Source organism: Cucurbita maxima, unplaced genomic scaffold (genome assembly GCF_002738345.1).
Source record: "Cucurbita maxima cultivar Rimu unplaced genomic scaffold, Cmax_1.0 Cma_Scf00003, whole genome shotgun sequence".
NCBI classification, from domain to species: domain Eukaryota; kingdom Viridiplantae; phylum Streptophyta; class Magnoliopsida; order Cucurbitales; family Cucurbitaceae; genus Cucurbita; species Cucurbita maxima.
In genome coordinates, this window is record NW_019272019.1 from 2,222,870 (window position 1) to 2,243,842 (window position 20,973).

A 20,973-nucleotide genomic window follows, 5' to 3' on the forward strand; every position below is an offset into this window, starting at 1 on the left:
AAAAAAAAAAAAAAAAAAAAAAGCCCATAATTAGGAGGAATAATTGGGCGTTGCCGGTCTCACTAAACCCTTTTTCTTTCTACTTTTATGATGCACATCCATTGGTCATGATTAAACCCCATCATTCCTCGCCGTCTGATCCTTCATTCCACAATTCCATCCAACCGTCCACTTGTCACAAGGAAAATGATTGTTACCACGATCGAGAAATTATTGAATAAGACTGTTCTAATCTAAACGAGGGTTCGTTGAATAACATGAATTTAAAAATTTGTAAATTATCTAATAATTATGTCGAGTAACTTTTTATTCTTATTTTGTTAAGAATTTATTTAATTATTTTATAAATACTTTTTTAGATCTAAAATCGTGTCTCGACTTATACCAGCGTGTTATTATTACTGCAGGGATTGATCAGTAGTGAGAAACGTGATAGTTTCAACATTCCCGTGTATGCACCTAGTTTGCAAGACTTCAAGGAGGTAGTAGAAGCAGATGGTTCCTTTTCTATAAACAAGCTTGAGGTTTTCAAGGGAGGTAGTCCATTAGTAGTGAACCAGCCCGACGACGCAGCAGAAGTCGGTCGAGCATTAGCCATCAGCTGTCGAAGCGTCTCTGGTGTCCTCGTCGACGCCCATATCGGCGATCGGCTAAGCGAGGAGCTCTTCAGTCGAGTCGAACGTAGAGCCACGAACCATGCTAAAGATCTTCTCGAGAAGCTTCAATTCTTTCACATTGTGGCATCGCTTTCGCTTGCATAAACAAGAGACCAACAACAACCAAAGAACATAAGAACATAGAACAAAACACAGTGCTTTCTTCTCTCTTTTGGTGTTTGTTTGTTTGTTGTGTCTTTTAAGGATGTGATATGTTACATAGGAAAGAACATGAATCAAACAGGCAAAAGAGAGAGGTCAAAGGAGCTGCCCATTTTCTGTCTTTTCTTTTTGTTCATTATAACTTTGTAATGTGATGCTTTGTGAGTCATTTACTGACTTTGTAGCTATAAAAAAAATATGTACTTATAGTTGATGGGCTTTCATCAATGCTAATATGTAAGGGACGAGTATATATCTTAACCGGTTGAGTATAATTGATATAAAATACGTACTAATATAATATTGTTTCGAGTCGTAATGTGTAACGACATATGTTTGAGGGAAAGAAAGTTCAAGTCGTGAGTGTAAAAGCTATTAGCACGGGTTTGTCTCATAACTGGTAGGCATGCAATCTAAGGAAAACCCTAAAAATCATCGTCGCTCGTGTTATTGGCTTATGTGGTAATAGCTATGTCTAATCTTATGTGGTGGCATCGAGCTTCTGTTTAGCTATGATTTCAATTTTTGTTTTAGGGAAAAACTCACTTTGGTGACTGTTTGGCTTCTTTAGCTCGTTTTTATCATATGAACGATTGTCAACTGTTACTGTTTGTATATGTTATGTCGTCGCCGATCACTGTGTCTTATCTGTCAATAGAAGCATCACGATAGGGCTGGTGGTAAGCTCGATCTTTCCCTAATTTTTATTTTGGATTCGGTTCAATTTTGGGTCAATGAATCTAGATTTTTCCATGTTTAGGGGTTTCGTGCTTATTCTATCGCGGTTGAGGGAGGAGAAATTTCATAGACAACTAAGAGAGGAGGAGGAGCGTTTATGAATTGAGTAATTGCCACCAAAAATCGCACTACGAACCGCCCAATACTTCTACTATAAAGATGAAGAGTTCATTCTGTTTAATGATTTTGGGGGCAATTAACTCTCTGTGTGCATGAGATTTTTACCACATTTTCGTGATATTGTCGTGTCAATCACTTATTTGTGTGCATGGGGATTGTACCATTGTGTTGTGATTGTCATTTGTGGCCGTTGAGCTTTTGAATGCACGAGAGTTGACCAATTTTGACCAGCTATGTTACGAATGTATGCATGTCTAACTCCAACAGAGATTATTTGGTAAGTATTTTCAAGACTCGACCTTTCTAAAAGAAATTTCGGATAAAGGCAAAGACCCACAATTTTTAATATGTCCCGTGATTTGGGTAGTTGTAATTTAGCTATTTTTTCAATTACTACCGTTTTTACGGTTATTTCTTCGATTGACTCAAAGATTTGCAAGACTGGAAAGGTCGAGATGGTTGAGATACTAGAAAATGGTACAACGTTTATAGCAACTTTTACGACAAGTTTAGAAACATTAAACTCATATCGAGCATGTGGGTCCTACCAAATAAGGATATGGAATAAGATTGCTTAGATTTTACAAAGAATATGAATGGAACTCTCCACTTTAGAATCTAAAAATTTGAGGAATCAAAAATAGAAACTTTTTTAAATTGAAAGATAATACAAAATATTTTCGATATATTTAAGAAATGAATCGAAAGTACCAAAATGCCCTTAATTTTTCAGGTTATTTACAAGTATGGTATTCACAGTAAGTTAAAATACGGTGTCGTTTTGTTGTTATGACGGTTGTATACGAGTGGAAGCTTCACGGACTCGGTGCTGAAGAAGATTTTTTTGGGGCTTCAACTTCAATGGAGGGAATCGGATCCAGATTGGGCCGAGCCTCGTCGCGGTACGGTCCGGCGGCCACCGTCTTCAACGGCCCCGTCCGGAGGTGGAAGAAGAAGTGGGTGCTGGCATCTTCATCTTCCTCCGGCGTCAATTACCAGACTTCTTCTCAGTCCCAATCCAACGCGCATAAGCTTCTTCTCTGTCGCTGGACTCCGATTCATCCGTCTACTTCATCGGAAGCGGACGGAGCTGCCGCGCCGCCTGAAGAGCCTCCTAGACGGAAGTTCCGTTACACTCCTGTAAGTTTGAAGCTCTATTTGAATCCATTTTCATGTCCGGTTGATGCTGTGTGTTCGGTGAGCGAGCGATTGCGATTCCGTTTGAAATTCTTCGTTAATCTCGTCTATCGTTGATTTTTTATGGATGATGCAGTGATTTTTGATTTCTAGTTACCGATTTTAGTATGCGCTTACTTTTGGCAACGATTAATGAAAGAATGTGGTTTCTGTTCATTTGTGTCTTGATTATGAGTGAGTATAGGTCATCTCGTACTCTGTTCATATTGTTTCCTGTTCTTCTTGATTAGGATTTAAAACTCCGAGCAAACAATGTGTGTTGGTTGTGATGTGCAGATTGCTGTGCTGGAGGAGCAGAAAAATGCAGGATTGAGGAGTGTCAAAGATGAAGTTAGAGTGAAAGAAACGGACCAGTCGGCGTCGAAGATGGCAACTGTGGGCAATGAGGCTCAGGGAGAGCTAAATGTCAATGAGGTTTTCAAGGAAGAAACTCAGGTGACTGACTGATTTCAACCTGATTTATTTAACTTGTCGTTATAGAACATAACTCAACTAATTTAGACATATACGAAGGTTAGATGATCATTGTGCTAAAGAAAGTGATTTGTGGTTATGTTGATGAGTTTTTGGCTGGATTAGATCATTCATATTGGATTCCAAAAAATTAAGAAGCACTAAACTAAGTGTGTCCATAAACACGTATTGAACTTTGTGCTCGTTGAACACTTAAGTACGATAAATAGACACATAATTTTATAAAAACAAAAATGGTATTGAAATGCATCAAACTCATTTTTATAAGCATATAGATGCATAAACTAGTTCTTGGGTATATTTTAATAAACATGTTTTTGTCATGTCCATGTCCTAGGTTTTGTTCAACATGAGCATAGATCAACGAAATTTAACATGTACTCCTTTCTTTGAGGTTGGAGATTCGGATCTCCATCGTCGTTCTAAAAAATGCTAAACAAAATGAAAAGGAAAACTTGAGTGGTTCTGTTTTTTTCGTTATAAAACTGGGTTTCTCTGTATAGTTCTGGATTCAGGAAACCAGGAAGAATGGAAGTCATCTTTACTAGTGGGGCACACTGAGGGACAAGTTCCAATTCACATACTCATGAACTGTGGCATAGTTTACCAGATTAACATACTCATAGAAAATGTAGCTATTTGATGAACTTGAATGGTAGATCTTCTCAAGAACTTGATGAACTTGATGAATCATTCCCTTTGCAGGAAACAAGCAAGATTCTGAACAGCCCACGGGATGGAGACAGGAACAATTTAGATTTGGCTTTGTGCTTGAATGGTCAGAACCCGAAACAAGATTCTGCCGGTAAGAGCTCTTAAAGTCTGTAAACGGGACCGAGCTGAAACCGGGTTTACCCTATGGACAATGATATAGCAGAAGAAGTAAGTCTCTTATGAAATTAGTATCTCATGCAGTAGTAACTTGGAAGCATAGTATGTTATAGTGACTGTTTGTAATATGATCTTAGGGTTAGTGGGGGATGGATCAGTATATAATCTAGGACGACTTTCTGAGAATTTGCTTGTTGTGGAAAGTGTATTTATTCTTCCTGAATAATTATGTGCAATCAGAATGCTTTGGGAAAAACAAGCCCTTTCAAAATGTTCATATAGATATTTGTGGTGGTCAAAACTGATGTTGCTAGAGGCATTTGTGGACTTAGAAGAGTAAGCGAAGCTGCCTGGTCTCTCTTCCTAGGATGAAAAGCTTAGAAGAAATGTGTAAATCGAAATCCTCATGCACACTTGGTCTACCCTTGCCAGAAACGCTCAAAGAGCAAGGGTGTAACAGTCCAAGCTCACTGCAAGTAGATATTGTCCTTTTTGGTTTTTCCCTTCAGGTTTTAAAACGTGTTTACTAAGGAGAAGTTTTCACACCTTTAAGGAATGCTATGTTCCCCTCCCAACTGATGTGGGATCTCACAAGGGGTTTTGATTCCATCTCGAGATGGTCGCACTAGCTAGATACCCTCGTGCACCATCATTAATCCGTGTTTTTGGCTTCCAAGTTTTTGGCTTAAACATGAAGGTTGCTTGTAACAATGTCTTAAGCACCACATATGGTGGGTATTGGGTAGGTATACGAATAACTCAATGCTATTCTTTTAAAAAGAAAAATAAGTTCTAATTCAATCGGAAAGATAGAATCGTTTTTTGCACCTCAAACAGCATTTCCTGTGAAACATGAGAATTTGAAGAATCCAATGACATCCGGAACCATGTTCTTGTTCTTGTTTTTGGGAGCCTTCCATAGCAGCCTCAGTATCTTTAGACATTAATCCGTCGGATTATCTTCCTCTGCTTGAGTCACACCAACCTCGGCTGGCCGAAGAACTCGATCATGTAGCATATATCCAGACTATCATAAAAAAAAACGAGAAAATCACATCTCTCCACAACCAATTCAGTGTCGTCCATCAAATCAAACTCCTAAACTAATCAGTGATGATCTCATGTTCTTCAAAGAAGTTGAAACCAAATATTTGTTATAATGCATTAACATGGCTGTTCCTAAATTTGTTTATAGCTTAGTCTAAAAGACAGTTCCTTTCCAGTTCGATCAAATGAATTTTGCTTGGCATATGAACTAAGATGCGTTTGTTCTTGTGAGAATAAGCAGAATAACAAATTGGAACTAGTACCTTCAGCACAACAGCCACAGTGCCGTCTGGCTTCGATCCATCCGGTATTTGGAATACAGCATAATGCTTATGCGGATCAAATGGCTCGCTCATAGGGTCAAATTTTTCGACCCCGACTTCTTAATACCTGAAGAACAAGTGTCTTAAGCATTAGAACAATAGAGTAAACTTGTGGCCTTCCTCTTGAAATGTTGAATAGCTCATGATAATTATGCATATAAATTTACCTCCATAAGCTGTTTCTCAGTCATATCAACCCCTTCTAAAAGGGTTTTTAGAAGAGCTACGGCTCCACTTGGATCTTCAGATTCATTAATTTTTGAGAAACTGTCTTTAACAACAGAAGAAGCTCTTCCTAAGTTGTCAGCAACATCAAGCAAACTCTGCAAAATTCTGTCAACCATATGCTAACACACATAAGCTCGTGTTTAAGCAAACCGAGTACCGGGAGGAAACCCGACATAAAATTTATAGCATTAAGAGAATGACATTCAAGAAACCTGAATGGCAAACTTCTTTGAATTCTCTGCTTCACGTTTTGTCCTGTCCATAACATTCTCCATTTCTGCATAAGAACAGAGGACTTTCTCTTGCATTTTCTCAATCTCTTTGTGCTTAGACTTCAGAAGCTCTTCCTTTCGCGCCAGTGATTTTACTAGATCATCCATGGAAGGTTGTTCGTCGCTCTCAGAATCCGAATCGGAAAATGCAGTTCTTATTGTCCGCCTTCTCTGTCGTCTTGATTTTGATTTGGTGGAATGGGAATCCATTGTAGAACTCAATTCCTCTGCTTGGTCAGACACTTCAGAATTCACATTACCTTGTTTTGCACTCCCCTCTTCATTTTCAGAAGATTCATGGGAAGCAGTAGAGGATACTCTAAATATTTGGAAGGGGAAAGGATTGAAGACTATATGATTTAGTAGAGACGTATGTACTGGAGAAGACTGGAAGAGGAAGCATATTAATCAGTGACAGGAAAAACAACTTTGAATTATAACATTGGCAAGCAAAAACTCATCAAAAGTACCAAATCTAAGAACAAGGCAGGTTAAGATATGATGAGAAATGCAAAATCATGTTAAATAAACAATGCTACATCAACAGCAATCAAGAAAAACTCACAAGTTCATTGTTCGTTCGTATCCAGATGAAATCACCTTTCGATTTTTCAATTTAGTTACGAAAACTCTGTACTTTTCAAACCAGATTGAATAGAAATCAAAGATCTCACAAAGAGTAATGAGAGCATGAAACTAAAGATTGCGCAATCGCAAGCGAAACAGTAAGATTTCAGAATGGAACGGTGCCTATTCAATGGTGACAAAAACCCTAACTAAAACCCGAGAGGAGAGAACCTTGAAAACACGGCTTAAGAACCTCAACCTTGCCGGAGATCTCATCAACGAGACAGTGAAATTGCCTGTAGAGAATCGGAAAAGTTCGGCAGTTCCGTGATTGGTTGCCAATGAGGATCGGCGAACTCCGGTGCAGGCTCCTGGAAGCTCGGAAGAGGATTCTCGAGGAGGACATTGAGGAGAAGAAGTTGAATACCGGAACGGTGAAATGGAAAACGAAGTCAAATGCTTCAAAATTGCAGAGATGCAACGGCGGAAGTTCCGACCAGAGGAGAAAAATCTTGGTAATGAAGGCGGCAGGTCGGAGAAAAGGTTACCGGTGATTTTGGACTTCACATATTTATCCTCCACCTATTGAAGCCGGTTGTGGGGTGAAATTTAAGATTTAAATCTTTTGATCAGTGCTAGACAATCATTATTCCGCCTCCACCTCCTCTTACGTACTAAAATATTAGGGTTGGTCGGCCCTCGAATAGGCTTCTTTTGTTCTAGGAAGGCACGAGCGGGCTTCTTTTGTTTTAGAGAGGTAAAGTCGTAGGCTACCCTCGAATAGACTCCTTTTGTTTTAGGGAGACACAAGCAGACTCCTTTTGTTTTAGGGAGGCAAAGTCGTAGGCTACCCTCGAACAGACTCCTCTTATATTAGGGAGGCACGAGCTCACTCCTTTTGTTTTAGGGAGGCAAAGTCGTAGGCTACCCTCGAACGTGCTCCTTTTGTTTTAGGGAGGCACGGGCGGACTCTTTTTTGTTTTAGGGAGGCAAAGTCGTAGGCTACCCTCGGACAAGCTCCTTTTGTTTTAGGGAGACACATGGGGGCTCGTTTTGTTTTTGGGAGGCAAAGTCGTAGGCTACCCTCGAACAGACTCCTCTTGTATTAGGGAGGCACGAGCTGGCTCCTTTTGTTTTAGGGAGGCAAAGTCGTAGGCTACCCTTGAACATGCTCCTTTTGTTTTAGGGAGGCACGGGCGGACTCTTTTTGTTTTAGGGAGGCAAAGTCGTAGGCTACCCTCGGACAAGCTCCTTTTGTTTTAGGGAGACACAAGCGGGCTCCTTTTGTTTTTGGGAGGCAAAGTTGTAGGCTACCCTCGAATAGACTCCTCTTGTTTTAGGGAGGTACGAGCGGGCTCCTTTTGTTTTAGAGAGACAAAGTCGTAGGCTACCTTTGAACAAGGTCCTTTTGTTTTAGGGAGATGCAAGCGGGCTCTTTTTGTTTTAGGGAGGCAAAGTCATAGGCTACCCTCGAACAGAGTCCTCTTGTTTTAGGGAGGCACGAGTGGGCTCCTTTTGTTTTAGGGAGGCAAAGTCGTAGGCTACCCTCGAACGAACTCCTTTTGTTTTAGGGAGGCATGAGCAAACTCCTTTTGTTTTAGGGAGGGAAAGTCATAGGCTACCCTCGAACAGACTCCTTTTGTTTTAGGGAGGGAAAGTCGTAGGCTACCCTCGAATAGGCTCCTTTTATTTTAGGGAGGCAAAGTCGTAGGCTACCCTCAAACAGACTCCTTTTGTTTTAGGGAGGCACGAGCTCCTTTTATTTTAGGGAGGCAAAGTCGTAGGCTAAAATTTATTATACTTTTGCTTTGACTTTGAAAGAACGTGAGCTTATCTTTTGAGTTGTTTTACTCGAGGAGTACCCTGGAAAATCAGGGTTATTTTAGCGTTTATCTCAATTTTGGACTGAAATATCAAATGTTTGAATCTCAATTTAGTGAAATTCCAATAACTTCGGTGAACCTGCACCCAGCAACACCGCCTCCACTGGGATCGGTGGTCACGACACAACCCAAAAATTGACATGTCGTTTGGGTTATTGCTTCTGATGGCCTCGAGAAATAGCCAAGTTAGAAAATGACTATAGTTTCCAATTTGGAAATACCAATTATTTATGAAAATCAATCTAGAGATAACGAAAATCTTAAAAATTTTCTTACTCAATACAATATACGAGTGGTTAATCTTATATCAGCGTAGAAATTAGGTTCTCAAGCGAGAATCGAACCACCAAATTGCTAATATGAACATATCGGAGTGAATAAAGCACCAATTACCATTCCAAAGGTCGGTGGTTCCATCTCGGCTTTCAAATTATTGCATTTATATGGTTTTAACAAGAACAAAACTGTATAGATGGGTTTAAAAACCTAAGGATTTCTCTCTAAGTCATGCTTGAGCAATTCCCTTTTTCACAACCATCTCATAAACTCTATCTACCTTACTTGGATCCACCTTGAACAGACCATGGACATCAGATTTCTTTGTAACACTGCCCTTTAACATCTCAACTGATATGATATCCACCATTTTCAGATAATGAGCTGGTAATATTCTTATCTCACAGCAAAGTCGCCTCTCCTACACGAAGACATCGAAAAACGATTAAACATAGCGTCGACAAATGGTTTATCACAGCAATGTCATAGTCAAGGAGAGAACCAATGTCCAGCCGGAGAAATATGGAAGACAGGAGAAAATGTTCTCACCATTTCAGATAGTAAATCAGCGCCTGCAAATCCCGTGATGTCCCAATCGTGAATGGAGCTCGAAATCCATGGTGTTGCTGGAGATGGTTCCTTGCCGCTGCCTCGCGATCTTGGAGATTCTTTTACACTGCCCCTGGGATTGTCATCATGTTCTCCTTTGAGATGATTTGATACATCACTTGGAACAGCTTGACTATTTTCCTTAACTCTCTTGCTGCTGTCTCTGGTTTCTTTCCTTTTCTGATCAAGAAACCTATTTGATTCGACAATTGTTCGACATCCAGCAGCTCGAGCTTCCTATACTTACAAGATGTATACTAAATTAGTCCAATCGAGATTTCCTGAAATATGATGATCATGCCAAGTAGTCTGAAATAAGAAATTCTAGATTGATGATACTTAATATAAGAGCCCAAACCCACCATCAGTAGATATTGTCCACTCTGGGCCTTCCCTTTAGAAGTTCCCTCAAGATTTTTAAAAAACGTCTAGGGAGAGGTTTCCACCCCTTATAAAGAATGTTTCGTTCTCCTCTCCAACCGATGTGGGATCTCGCAATCCACCCCTTTGGGCCCAGCGCCCTTGCTGGCACTCGTTCCCTTCTCTGATCGATGTGGGACCCTTTAATCCACCCCCTTTGGAGCCCAGCATTCTTGCTGGCACACTGCCTCGTGTCCACCTCCCTTCGAGATTCAGCCTCCTCACTGCCACATCACTCGATGTCTGACTTTGATACCATTTATAATAGCTCAAACCCACCGCTAGCAGATATTGTCCTCTTTGGGCTTTCCCTTTTGGGGTTCCCCTCAAGGTTTTTAAAATGCGTCGGCTAGGGAGAGGTTTCCACACCCTTATAAAGAATGTTTCGTTCTATTCTCCAACCGATGTAGGATCTCAACCTAAACTTAAAATGAGTATGCAGCAACCCAGATAACAACTTATTCTTGCTTGATTTTATTTTGAGGGCAAAAAAACAAGTTTCCATTGAACAAACGAATGAAAATGCAAGGGCATGAGAAAAAAACAAAAGGTCAGGGACTCCAAATCTATACACATATTTGCATGCCCATGTATTTTCAGTTGTATCCTAGCCTGATTATTTCTCCTTCCAGATAGAATTACCAGTCAATTGATAGCACCAAGCAGCCGCATAATTTAAAAGGCAACTAATCAATAACTAAACCTGGAGTTCTTGTATTCTCTTCACAATGCGATGTTCTTCAATTAGATTCTTAAGAAGCTCTTCATGGTCTTCCTTGGAGTGGAACCGCATGAAGACCTTGTAGGGCTGACATATTGCCCTCTCTTCAGGAGACAAATGTTTTTCAAATGGGTCGGAGTAGAGTAGATCTCTGTCCAGTATGAATTCCTTCCTGCGTTTCCTTTCATCAAGCCTGCCAAGAGGTCCAAGTGCATATGAATCTAGATTATTAATAATCAATAAAACAAAGATAGCCAAAATATCTGCATACAGTAGCATAAACTAATTAGAAGAACAATATTAATGCTTTGGACAACAATTGCTTCAGATTAACAAAATAATCACTCTCAAGATAGTAATGATAATCCTAAAGTAGTTTAAGAAGTAATAATAATAATAATTGGAGTATCAAGATTCTCCTCCTGCAAATGACCCACCTGCTGATCTGTATAGAGGCAATGCCCACCTATAGGTCGTAGAAGACAAGGGTTTTTAAATAATCGAGTATTCAAAATGGAGGCTAAACCCGAGATTTTCGAACTTCCTATCCCCTTAATAAAAAAATAATAAAATTCCGAGCAGCAACATAAACACACCATCTAAGATAATGCAAAATTGGTTTTGTCGCACCTCTTTGAGTATATGCGCAAAATCCTCAATTTAAGTTCATGGTCAGCTGCAGAGTCATTGTCCTTGAATTCCATATCTGCTAGTAAATGCTCAGCATCATTGTCATATTCAATGTCGAATTCCTTCCGCTTGAAGTTATATCCACTCAACTCAACCACAGAAGGCCCACTGTCACCTAACACCCTAGGTTTTTTCTCACTAAAGCTTCTGTCTGCTTCAGATTCTGCAAATATTAAAAAAAAAAACAGTGAAGGGGGATAAAAAAACTAACACAGATGCCAGATTTTCCATTGAATTCTTGAAAACCCGAAGATAAGTAACTTTTTTAGAGCTACGAGAAACTTCCAAACATGGTTTACGTGAACTAGCATATCAAGTACCATATAATGTTCATGATCTTGGCAACAAAGGAAGTCACATTGGCTTAAAATTCCATGTGCTTTAAAAAAAATTAATTTAGATGCAAATCAAGTGATGGTGAGAATGTCACAGCAACTAAAGCAGGGAAGCAATGGTTTACAAAATGCAGAAAACAAACCTCCTTGTTTGATTTCATCCTTTATCTGTGGTTTGTTTGACTTCTTTACTGCACCTGAAAATGTGCTACCACTGATTGAACCTACAAACGATTTCATCTATTATAGTATGAAATCGAACATGTTAAAGAAAGCATATTCCTTTTTAGGAACACGTTCATATACGAGAGTGCAGAAAAGAAAACAGTATTTATTAAGCTACCTGCAGTTCCACTTGATGAGGTTTGATGGGCAGAGTCTTCTTTTTTTGATTCCTCACATCTGATAACAGATAAGAATATTTAGAGAGGGAGTAAACGAAGAAAAAAGAGGAACATAAACAGAAATGAAAATGAAAATGGTTATACTTGACTCTTGCTGATAATGAAGACCCTTCATTAAGGTTATGCTCCCCTACCATAGGAAACTCTGCAGTAAATAATACACAAATATGACTCCGTTCGTACTGGAATATTCAAATTTTTAGCTCTCGCAAGAAGTATAATACTGATTGAAATCTGCACCAGATGAAAAAGGATGCATTTCCAACAAATATGCATGCATAGACTACAATTTCAGAAAAAGAAGAGTCCATTGGATGACTGTCCAAATGCAATATCGATAATCACAAAGAAGAAATATGTTAATGGTAGTAGGAAATATAACAATACATATTTTTGTTTGACAAATGAAGTCAACAAACACACTTTTGTCCATGTTTATTCAAAGAAGGCAATTATCTAAAGACACAGGTTCATTAACTTTGACATCTAGGTACTAACCAACAGTGGGAAAGAGATATAATTCATTACCTTTCTTGACCTCACCAGGGACTGTAGCCATGGCAAGGAGCTCCTCCCTGCTCTTACCCTTAACATGCGACAGATCCTAAATAGAGTAGAGAATACTGTTCTCATTTTCAGTTTCAGAAGATTGATTATGTATAGTATAGAAAAAAACAACAAATGTTCAAGTTGATCCAACAGTCTTACAGGAAGAGGGAAGCAAGGGGAGTTCATATACATAGCATTATAGTGATTGAGACACTGCAACTTGCTCTTTGTTCCAACATGCTCTGCAACTCCATCCCAGTTTCCAAATCCATACACAGCAATGCCCTAAATATTCAGTGATTTTGGCCCAAGATCAGAATAACTAGAGTTCAAAATTATGGGGGGAGCAAGATCCCTGATGGGAAAACTTGATCAGAGTATTTCAAGGAACTTCCTATAGATGGTATAGACCACTAATAAGTAAAGAGTTGAGCATTTATTATCAAACATCTTACATATATATATATATAGGCATTTTGACTTGAAGAAACGATAAATAATGAAGTAGTATATGTAATTGGAATTTATGTGATCATAAAATAAAACGATATTACAAATAAGCTCTAAAAGACTACAATGTTCGAGGTGTATTCAGATTGATGACTAGATCATAATCATAAAAGAGGATGACTATTGTGTGGCCTAAATCAATATAAGAAGAGGATGAAGATAGAATAATACTTGTAATGAAGAGAAAAGTTATAATCAGTGCATATTTTGTTAAAACCTTGATTTACATATGCATAAGTGCAAAAAGAATCTAGTAGAAGACCCTCAAGTAATCATCATCATACCTCCAAAAGTAAGCTCTCTTCATCTGCATGCCAATCTGGACATAGAAGAGGAAATGACAAATTATCCTGTCAGAAAAAGTTTTTCCATCTTATGAGTAAATGTGTGTAAACAACCAAATCATTATTTTAAGCAACTCAGATCCACTAATTGAAGGCAACAGTAACGATGGGTATAAATTAAAGAAAACTCTTACAAGGCCATTAAGGTAATAAAAAATGAATAGGTAGTTTTTCAATACGCAAAAAACCAACATCTAAGTGTAGCTAAGTGTAGCTCTAACTTGAAATAATAAAGAAAACAGTTCATTAACAACAATAATGGAACCATTTCAATAAACTTGATCTATTTTATATTGTGCATTGAAAGCAGGGTATTTTTATTGAATACTTGAACTTCCCCACCGATACTAAAACCAACTACCAAAACATGTGATATTTAATTCAACACATTCATCAACTTCTTATTTTAGCAAGCTTTTATTGAAAAGTAAACATCTACAAACTTTGAGTACAGATAAAATAAATCGAGGCAAAGGTTTAAGGGTAAGAAATCTTGTAAAACTAGCCGTTGACATCTAGTAGATAGGAAAATATCCTTTCAAGGCTAATGTAGCAGTTGGAAGCTCAGGTTAGTAAACCTTTAAGTTAGTATAAGCTAATATAAATACTAGTGTCCATTAGTAAAGAAGCAGATGGTTATGGTACATATAAGTAACAACCCATTCGCAAGTTTGAGTTGATATCCATAACTGCCTTATTAGCAGCATCAACTTATATGAAAAAAACTTCTCACTCCTAGGCAGTACAACATATATCTATAAAAGAACACGTAGAAAAAGATAGAATACTTATTGTAGATTCAATTGACAACACACCCAAGACCAGTAACCATGCCCAATGGTTTAAATAAAAAGGGCCAATGTAATAACATATACTAATAAGGGTACTTACCATAACCCTATAAGGATGATTACTTTTATGAGGTGTAAGCTCGGCTCCAACAGAAAAGCACTCCACACAAAGGTCATAATCTGGGCATGCCACACATTTCATGCGAATTCTCCCCGATAAATCCTTATTGCAGTAATTACAATGATATAAGGCTACTTTTCCATCCCTCGATTCCTGACCTACTAAGATATCAATTGAAGTAAAATAATGGCCAGGGAAAAAAAATACAGAAAACAGCAGAAATTACATTACTTAACCCAACTACAAAGGCCCTTTTTTCATCACCCATTGCTTGTCCTTTTATGCTAACAGCTCTAAAAAGAAACTATTGAAATTAACCAAAAAGAAAGAAAGACGGCAGTAAACACATTACTGGAAGCGCACCATGACTTTAGGATTGTGTAAAAAGTGCATCCATGAGTGAAATAAGGTAGTAAAACCTTCACTAAATCATAAATGAAAGTGCAACATGACTTTAGGGGGTTGTGTAAAAATTGCATAGACTAGTGCAATAAGGTACTACAACCTCACTAAATCATATATGAAGGATTGGACCCATTTCCCTCTCTCTCCAATGATATTAAGCAGAATACCTGTAGCTTGATTCGTAGCCTCTGTAGAACTAGGCCTTTTCCTCTTGGATTTACTGAAATTTGGATTCAGAGAAGTACAACATGAGAGCCACATACAAGAATTTTGCACCAAATAAAGGCCAACATCATATTAAGTATTAACCGAGAACATACTCTTTTGAAAAAAGAACACAGCTGCACATACGTTCAATCAAACAAGAGATTAAAAGAAAAGGAAAAGACAGAATAAGAATTTCGGTTCATCCAATATTTATACTTGCATCCCAACTGACCTTCTACACCAAAAAAAATAATAATAACAATAAAAAAGCAGTAGATTGTGAAGGAGAAATTGAAGTACGAAAATGAAAATGAACATTTCAGGATCCTACCGAAACCATGCTTTTCAGTTTAAGTGTCATTTTGAGAGTAAAGGATTAGTAATAATTTATTGTGACAGTTAAGAACTTGGCAGACTAGATTAAAAGAAGCCAGCGAGTAGCCCCTTCAACACATGTTCGGTTTCCGAAAAACTCCCTACAGATTATAATTTCATTCAGACAAATCATAAAAAAAGCTTTATGCAATTAAACAAAACGTAACCGCATTCTCAATTGCTGAAATTTCCAGCAATTTAGAATCAGATTAGCCCGAATTCATAGCAATAACACTTAAATGAAAAGCACAAACCTCTGATTGGGGTCCTCGTCTTCCGGACGTGACACCATCCGAGAACGACCCATCGATCCGAATATCAAAATTTCAGTAACAAGGTGAACGAGGGCACAAAATTGTTTTGACCTTCGTTCAGGATTCGCCTCGTGCCAGCGGAATTCGACAATCACCGGATGTGGAGGCGGCGGCGCCGCGTGAAGGATTACCGTCGGCGGGTTTTGCGAGAGTCAGGGCTGAAAGGGAACGAGAGAGACAAGAGTGTGTCTCTGTTGTAAAATTCATTTTTGGCTAAATACATGTTGGGCAATCTATATATATATAGATAGATATATATGTATGTATTGTATATACATGTTGATTTCTATGGATCTCTCTCCCAACAACCATATAGTAACATCTGACTTGTTGTGTATATATGGCAACGTGACATGAAACATTGAATAAATTAGGTTTCTTTATGTTGATTGTCGTGTCGGGATAGCCTATCCATGTCAATAATATTTGTCATGTCAGGATACATTCCTTTAAGCCCACGAGTTTTACATTTCGTCAGCATGTCTCCCAATGTTTTTTGTCACGTTACGAAAAAGATTTGTCAGTGTGTCTCCTATACATGTTTTTCTCAATAACTTTTCTACTGAAAATTACATATCGTTATCAGCCTCACAATTTTAAAACGTACTGCTAGGGAGAGGTTTTCATACTCTTATAACGAATGTATTTATTCCCACATGTGGTTTATTCCTAGAGGTTTTCACGTCCGGTAAGAAAACATTGGTTGGGGAGAAGTGTGGAAACCTTCCCCTAGCATGTTTTAAAGCCTTGAAGGGAAGCCCTGAAAAGGAAAACCCAACGAGGACAATATCCCTAGCGAAGGGTGGTGGATTGTGATGTCCCACATTGGGGACATTGGTTGGGGAGGAGAACACCCTTTATAAGGGTGTGAAAACCTTCCCCTAGAGCGTTTTAAAGCTGCCTTGAGGGGAAGCCAAAAAAAAAAAAAGTCCAAAGGGCAATATCGGCTAGCGGTGAGCCTGGGTCATCACCGGTAGATGTGAGATCTCAACTACAATCGATCCTAACAAAGACTACATAATAGTTAAGCAAGCTTAAAAACTCTAATAGTTAAAGCAAGCTTCAAAAACTCACGGATCGAGCACCCCTTTCAAAAAAGTTAAATTGTGACCTAAAATTTTGAGAAATAACTCAAAAACAACTTTAGAACTACAATTTCCAAAATAAGTTATTCAACTACGATCAAACCTAACATTTCAAGAACATCTAAACATGAAATATGATCTAATCCACCAAAGATTCGAGAAATGGCTCAAGAACAACTTTCGAAAAGTTCTAAAGATCCAACATTTTTCAAAACAAATCCATTCAACTATGATCGAACCCACAAAGAACACCGAAAGTCGAACGAGCAGAGGATACATAAGAAGCACTGTTAGAAGAGGGTTTGGAGGTTGAGATTGCCTAAGAGGAAAAGGAAGAAGAGGATTGTTCATAACACCACTTCTACTAGTACAAACAGAAGTTTCCACCATACACAGTTTAACAGTTCTATATTAAAAGCATCAAGCTCTTGCAGTTGTAGTCACTGCAGAACTAAACTAAGCATTCCCACGTCCCGGTCACCTGGAGTGGTTGGGAGGCGTTGTTTCTAGCTTCAACTTCCTCGAGACAAGCATCACTGTGCTCCTTAGCCACGCTCGGGCTACCTTCAACATCAACTGTGTCGAGGACTTCGAAGATTAGAGCACACACTTCTTGAAACCTCTCTTCTGATAGGGATACCTCGACGAGGAGCCTCCAGGCATTTTCCTCCGACGCCTCATCGTAATCCTTCTTCCTCTTCAACACCATGTGTCCGCTTATCTCCCAAACGGCCGGGTTCACTTGGGTGTCGAGGAGCTCCGCGCTCACTTCCCCAAGTGCTTGTTTCTCAGCATAGCACTGTTAATTATGATAGGTAAGGTCAGAGTTAACAAGGATACAGGAAACTAAGAGCTAGCTAATGTTGCCATCAGATAATATCAGCTTGCCTGTGGGAGAAGGAAGATACGTTGCCCACAATCAGCAATTAAGACATTGTAAGGAATGTTGTTTTCTTGAAGGCATATGCAGGCATCAGACACCGCGTTCGATAATGCTTGCAGAGTGTTTTCGCCCTCGAACACGAGCCCTCGAACGGGATATTTTAGTAGCTCAGAGACGATAACTTCATCATTCAATGAGATTGTTTTCTTCGTCGGAGCTTTCTCAATAGGGAAAGGAACAGCCAAGTAATATGCCTGATTGATTATTTAGTTCTTAATTCACATGTTCTTGTGTAAAGACTAGCTTCATCAAGTCACTTTTTCTAAAGGGTAGATAGATACCTGAAAGTGAAGGTGATTGATGGTGGCAAATGCGCCCAAGCTGTTGTACCCGAGTCGGAAGTATGTATTCCCAGCCTCCGCTGCCATGTGAAGAGCAAGCAAGAAGCTTTCTCGATCGATCCTTTGCGGCAAGCGCTCGAAAATACGAGGAATCAAGAGAACGTGTCCGTATTCAATGGGACTAACCTGTTGATGACATATTAAGAATGATCACAACACAAACATCCACAACAATTTGGTCTAAAAACACTAAAACAGGAACAAGTACACACATTAATGGCAACCATGCTTGGAGAATTTTCGACATCAAGAGGGGCATTTGGAATAAGCAGTGTATTCCCATTTTCATTTGCTTCAAACCGAAAGAGGATCTCTTCCTGCCCAACCTTAGTGAAGTTGAATTTGTTACCATCAAAAGGCTGGAGAACCTTATCAACTCGAAACTCGGTTGGCCTCTTCTTCAGATGTCGACCCTCGTTCAGCTGGGCAATGAAACCATACTTTCCAGGAATTACCTACACGAAAATTACCAAAGATATTGAGTGTCTCAGCTGAAGCTAGTAGATATTGTATCTTCGAGTCTTCCATTTCTGGGCTTCTTTCCTGGCCTCCCCTCTCAAGGTTTCCAAAACGGGCGGGCCTGCTAGGAAGAAGTCTCACACCCTTATAAAAATGTTTTCCTTCTCTTCCCCCAACCTATGTGGAATCTCACATTGATACTATATCTATATCTCAAATAGATTACTTCTATTTCACAAATTACTGTAAAATTCTAACCTTAGTCTCACAAGCAGTGACATCATAGCGAAACAGCCCTCGCTGCATCCGGTCCTCCCACTACAACAACGGGGGCATCCATTATAGCCATTGAAAGATAAGCAAAATTGATAACCAGAGCATGTCATCAAACTTACCTCCCCAAGAAGCAGCGAGTCAAGAAAAGCAAAAGGAGGAGCAGTGTTCTCATACTCGCAGCACAAGCCTTTTGAGATCTTGTTTAGCTTCTTGAAAGCATACAAGGGAATCTTGGCTCCTACAACAAAAAGGAAACGAACAATCATCATTACAGCCCCAATACCCACATGGAACGAAAACATTTCAGACCCACAAAAAAAAAAAAAAACGAATCAAGAACTCAAGAGAAGCAACCAAACGAATCCTCGCTAGCTACGCATTTTAACAAACACCTTCATAGCAACATTCATTGAGGCAGTTCCGGCCGCACCCTGCTCTGGGAGCGACTTCCTCAGCCTCATCCTTTTGGTAATTAGATACCACAGTAGGAACGCGCTTAATCCTCAACATATCGTCCGCTTCTAATTCAAATCAAACCCAACACCAAAATCGGCCCCCCAAAACAAACAAAGTCGTTGAAAAGCTAATTCGAAGAATGCTCTACGCAAGAGAATCCACCGCCGGCAAGAAAAAGAAGATCAGAAGGACTACCCCCTTCAGAGGGCAGAGCACCACGTCCACCGTGCGGCGAGGGGTTAGTAAGAGTTATACAACCCTTTCGTCGTACAGACCGGACATGAACGAACAACCGGAAAACCACGTGTATAGCCGTGATGTCTACAACTTGACGATCCCGGGTTTTACCCCCACCGGAAAATCCCCCGTATATATCGACGATCCTTCACCTTCAGAAACTCAAATCCACGCACCAGTTGCTCAAAATCGAACCTGGGAAGCTGATTTTGAAGCGAAATTTGTAGAACCCAGATCGGAAAACGGAACCGGGCGACGAAGGAGAAAAAGAAAAATGAAGAATCAACAAAGGCCAAGGTGAGTTCAACAAATGGCGGATTGAAAATGGATGAATGAAGAGTGAAAATCGGGGAGGTTGCATTTATATAGAGAGAATTGGAGACGAGAGGAAATTTTGTGGTGCAAGAAATGGCGGTTCGTTGTGGATACCGTTAAGCCATGATTCTGTGAGCCAAATTACATAAATACCCTCACTTTTCGTAGATTTTGTAATTACAAATTCGCCCCTTTTTTCCTTGTTTTTTTTATTCCAATTTGGTCCATATTCTTTTGGAAATTTTACGTGCATCCTTAATTTGTTGACTATTTTCAAGTAAGTCCTTTTTTCAACGTTATACATTTTTTAATTAATTAATACCAAAATAAAAGTATTTAATTAATATAATTATTATAACTATTTTTTAATAAATATTCCTCATTAGGTATTTTAATAGGTGAATTTGGTAAACATTTTGCCAAATTTAATTTTTATCTCAAATAAATTTTAATAAATTATTTTTCAACAACCAAAAAAATTAATAGGTTAAAAATCTTATATTTAAATTTAATTCCACGAATTTATAATAATTTTTTCAATTTTAATAAATCTTTAATTTAGTATTTAAATAATAATAATATTTTTTATGTTGAAATTTTAAAGCTAATGGAATCCCAACTTTCATTTAGAAGTATTTTACTTTTTTTAAAAAAAATTAAGAGTCAAAACAACTTTCTTGTGCAAGAAAAAAATGAGATTTAATTTTAGAATATATTTACTGTTTTTATCTCTCATTTTAAATATTTTAAAATTAGATATGAATTTTAGGACGTATGAATCATAAGATTTAAATTATTTTTTATTTATTATATAATTAATTAAAGTATATTTTTTAAAATTAAAACAATAATATATATATATATATATATATATATATATATATAATAGCTAATTTAAAGATTTTACCTAATAAAAAATATAATAATTGATTCAATATTTTAACCTAAGAAAATTATTTATCAATAATATGGATAAAAATTCTAAGAGTTATTGAGAATAGTTCTGGGTTTGTGTGTGGACCAAATGACTTTGGTTTTATCCATTTATCTATACTCGAAAAAATTGGGGTATCGGTTGGTCGGTAGACTTATACCGATATTGCTGACTATACTAATCAGGTTGATCAAGGACGAGGCTGATTTTTCATCTCTATCTCCGTCACTCACCCCATTTACCATCTTCCATAGTTACCGATAAACTTCTTAAGAGATTGAGATAATCATTTTTTCGATCGAATAATTTATTCCACTCTTTCTTTTTATATGAAAATTTCTCTATTTGAATAGAATAT

At 38.3% G+C, this 20,973-nt stretch overlaps 5 protein-coding genes across 8 annotated transcripts in view; 2 read left to right on the forward strand and 3 right to left on the reverse strand.

The window, feature by feature from the left end:
• LOC111476788 (indole-3-acetate O-methyltransferase 1-like) overlaps window positions 1-1,028 on the forward strand; it is a 3,393-nt gene extending 2,365 nt beyond the window's left edge. The window contains exon 3 of the mRNA XM_023120594.1: window positions 408-1,028. Within this exon, the coding sequence (XP_022976362.1) occupies window positions 408-761 (354 nt within the window). The 3' untranslated portion in view covers window positions 762-1,028. The remainder of the gene's footprint in view (window positions 1-407) is intronic.
• Window positions 1,029-2,478: 1,450 nt separating this feature from the next.
• Window positions 2,479-4,479, forward strand: LOC111476793. Its single transcript, XM_023120600.1, has 3 exons — window positions 2,479-2,816; window positions 3,150-3,308; window positions 4,053-4,479. Exons 1-3 carry the CDS (start codon window positions 2,538-2,540, stop codon window positions 4,164-4,166), a joined length of 552 nt encoding a protein of 183 aa, XP_022976368.1. The 5' UTR covers window positions 2,479-2,537; the 3' UTR covers window positions 4,167-4,479.
• Window positions 4,480-5,111: 632 nt separating this feature from the next.
• Window positions 5,112-7,233, reverse strand: LOC111476794 (grpE protein homolog 2, mitochondrial-like). 2 transcript variants are annotated; one of them, XM_023120602.1, is made up of 5 exons: window positions 6,847-7,233; window positions 5,989-6,435; window positions 5,716-5,881; window positions 5,489-5,615; window positions 5,112-5,205 (listed from the first exon to the last, which is right to left on the reverse strand). In XM_023120602.1, the coding sequence occupies exons 1-3, from the start codon at window positions 6,889-6,891 to the stop codon at window positions 5,861-5,863; spliced, it is 513 nt and encodes a 170-aa protein (XP_022976370.1). In that variant the 5' UTR covers window positions 6,892-7,233; the 3' UTR covers window positions 5,112-5,205; window positions 5,489-5,615; window positions 5,716-5,860. The 2 variants fall into 2 exon arrangements, with proteins under 2 accessions (XP_022976370.1, XP_022976369.1); XM_023120601.1 differs by having other exon boundaries at window positions 6,875-7,231.
• A 1,525-nt stretch (window positions 7,234-8,758) lies between these two features.
• On the reverse strand, window positions 8,759-15,790 carry LOC111476993 (transcriptional adapter ADA2a-like). Of its 3 annotated transcripts, none has more exons than XM_023120890.1 (14): window positions 15,510-15,790; window positions 14,841-14,893; window positions 14,248-14,426; window positions 13,297-13,362; window positions 12,662-12,787; window positions 12,482-12,557; window positions 12,038-12,098; window positions 11,893-11,951; window positions 11,693-11,773; window positions 11,155-11,377; window positions 10,507-10,717; window positions 9,324-9,620; window positions 8,996-9,195; window positions 8,759-8,924 (listed from the first exon to the last, which is right to left on the reverse strand). In XM_023120890.1, exons 1-13 carry the CDS (start codon window positions 15,560-15,562, stop codon window positions 9,004-9,006), a joined length of 1,677 nt encoding a protein of 558 aa, XP_022976658.1. In that variant the 5' UTR covers window positions 15,563-15,790; the 3' UTR covers window positions 8,759-8,924; window positions 8,996-9,003. The 3 variants fall into 3 exon arrangements, with proteins under 3 accessions (XP_022976658.1, XP_022976657.1, XP_022976656.1); XM_023120889.1 differs by having other exon boundaries at window positions 8,759-8,964; window positions 8,997-9,195; window positions 14,248-14,429; window positions 15,510-15,777; XM_023120888.1 differs by having other exon boundaries at window positions 14,248-14,429; window positions 15,510-15,777.
• Window positions 15,791-16,942: 1,152 nt separating this feature from the next.
• Window positions 16,943-19,751, reverse strand: LOC111476994 (GDP-L-galactose phosphorylase 1-like). The gene is made up of 7 exons (XM_023120891.1): window positions 19,066-19,751; window positions 18,793-18,911; window positions 18,656-18,715; window positions 18,151-18,393; window positions 17,879-18,064; window positions 17,543-17,791; window positions 16,943-17,453 (listed from the first exon to the last, which is right to left on the reverse strand). The coding sequence occupies exons 1-7, from the start codon at window positions 19,181-19,183 to the stop codon at window positions 17,106-17,108; spliced, it is 1,323 nt and encodes a 440-aa protein (XP_022976659.1). The 5' UTR covers window positions 19,184-19,751; the 3' UTR covers window positions 16,943-17,105.
• Between the last annotated feature and the right edge of the window lie 1,222 nt (window positions 19,752-20,973).

What these genes read in the sequence shown, in the direction of transcription:
- LOC111476793 (XM_023120600.1), top strand. Translation starts at nt 2,538, where the DNA reads ATGGAGGGAATCGGATCCAGATTGGGCCGAGCCTCGTCGCGGTACGGT. An exon ending in GGAAGTTCCGTTACACTCCT is followed by an intron (nt 2,817 to 3,149) that starts GTAAGTTTGAAG and finishes TGTGATGTGCAG; the next exon opens with ATTGCTGTGCTGGAGGAGCA. An exon ending in TTTTCAAGGAAGAAACTCAG is followed by an intron (nt 3,309 to 4,052) that starts GTGACTGACTGA and finishes TTCCCTTTGCAG; the next exon opens with GAAACAAGCAAGATTCTGAA.
- LOC111476794 (XM_023120601.1), bottom strand. Translation starts at nt 7,021, where the DNA reads ATGTCCTCCTCGAGAATCCTCTTCCGAGCTTCCAGGAGCCTGCACCGG. An exon ending in TTGATGAGATCTCCGGCAAG is followed by an intron (nt 6,436 to 6,874) that starts GTTGAGGTTCTT and finishes TTCCTCTTCCAG; the next exon opens with TCTTCTCCAGTACATACGTC. An exon ending in CAAAGAAGTTTGCCATTCAG is followed by an intron (nt 5,882 to 5,988) that starts GTTTCTTGAATG and finishes TATGGTTGACAG; the next exon opens with AATTTTGCAGAGTTTGCTTG.
- LOC111476993 (XM_023120889.1), bottom strand. Translation starts at nt 15,562, where the DNA reads ATGGGTCGTTCTCGGATGGTGTCACGTCCGGAAGACGAGGACCCCAAT. An exon ending in CCCCTTGCTTCCCTCTTCCT is followed by an intron (nt 12,558 to 12,661) that starts GTAAGACTGTTG and finishes TACTCTATTTAG; the next exon opens with GATCTGTCGCATGTTAAGGG. An exon ending in AGAGAATACAAGAACTCCAG is followed by an intron (nt 9,621 to 10,506) that starts GTTTAGTTATTG and finishes TTGTAAGTATAG; the next exon opens with GAAGCTCGAGCTGCTGGATG.
- LOC111476994 (XM_023120891.1), bottom strand. Translation starts at nt 19,183, where the DNA reads ATGTTGAGGATTAAGCGCGTTCCTACTGTGGTATCTAATTACCAAAAG. An exon ending in CAAGCATGGTTGCCATTAAT is followed by an intron (nt 18,065 to 18,150) that starts GTGTGTACTTGT and finishes TGTCATCAACAG; the next exon opens with GTTAGTCCCATTGAATACGG. An exon ending in TCAATCACCTTCACTTTCAG is followed by an intron (nt 17,792 to 17,878) that starts GTATCTATCTAC and finishes ATAATCAATCAG; the next exon opens with GCATATTACTTGGCTGTTCC.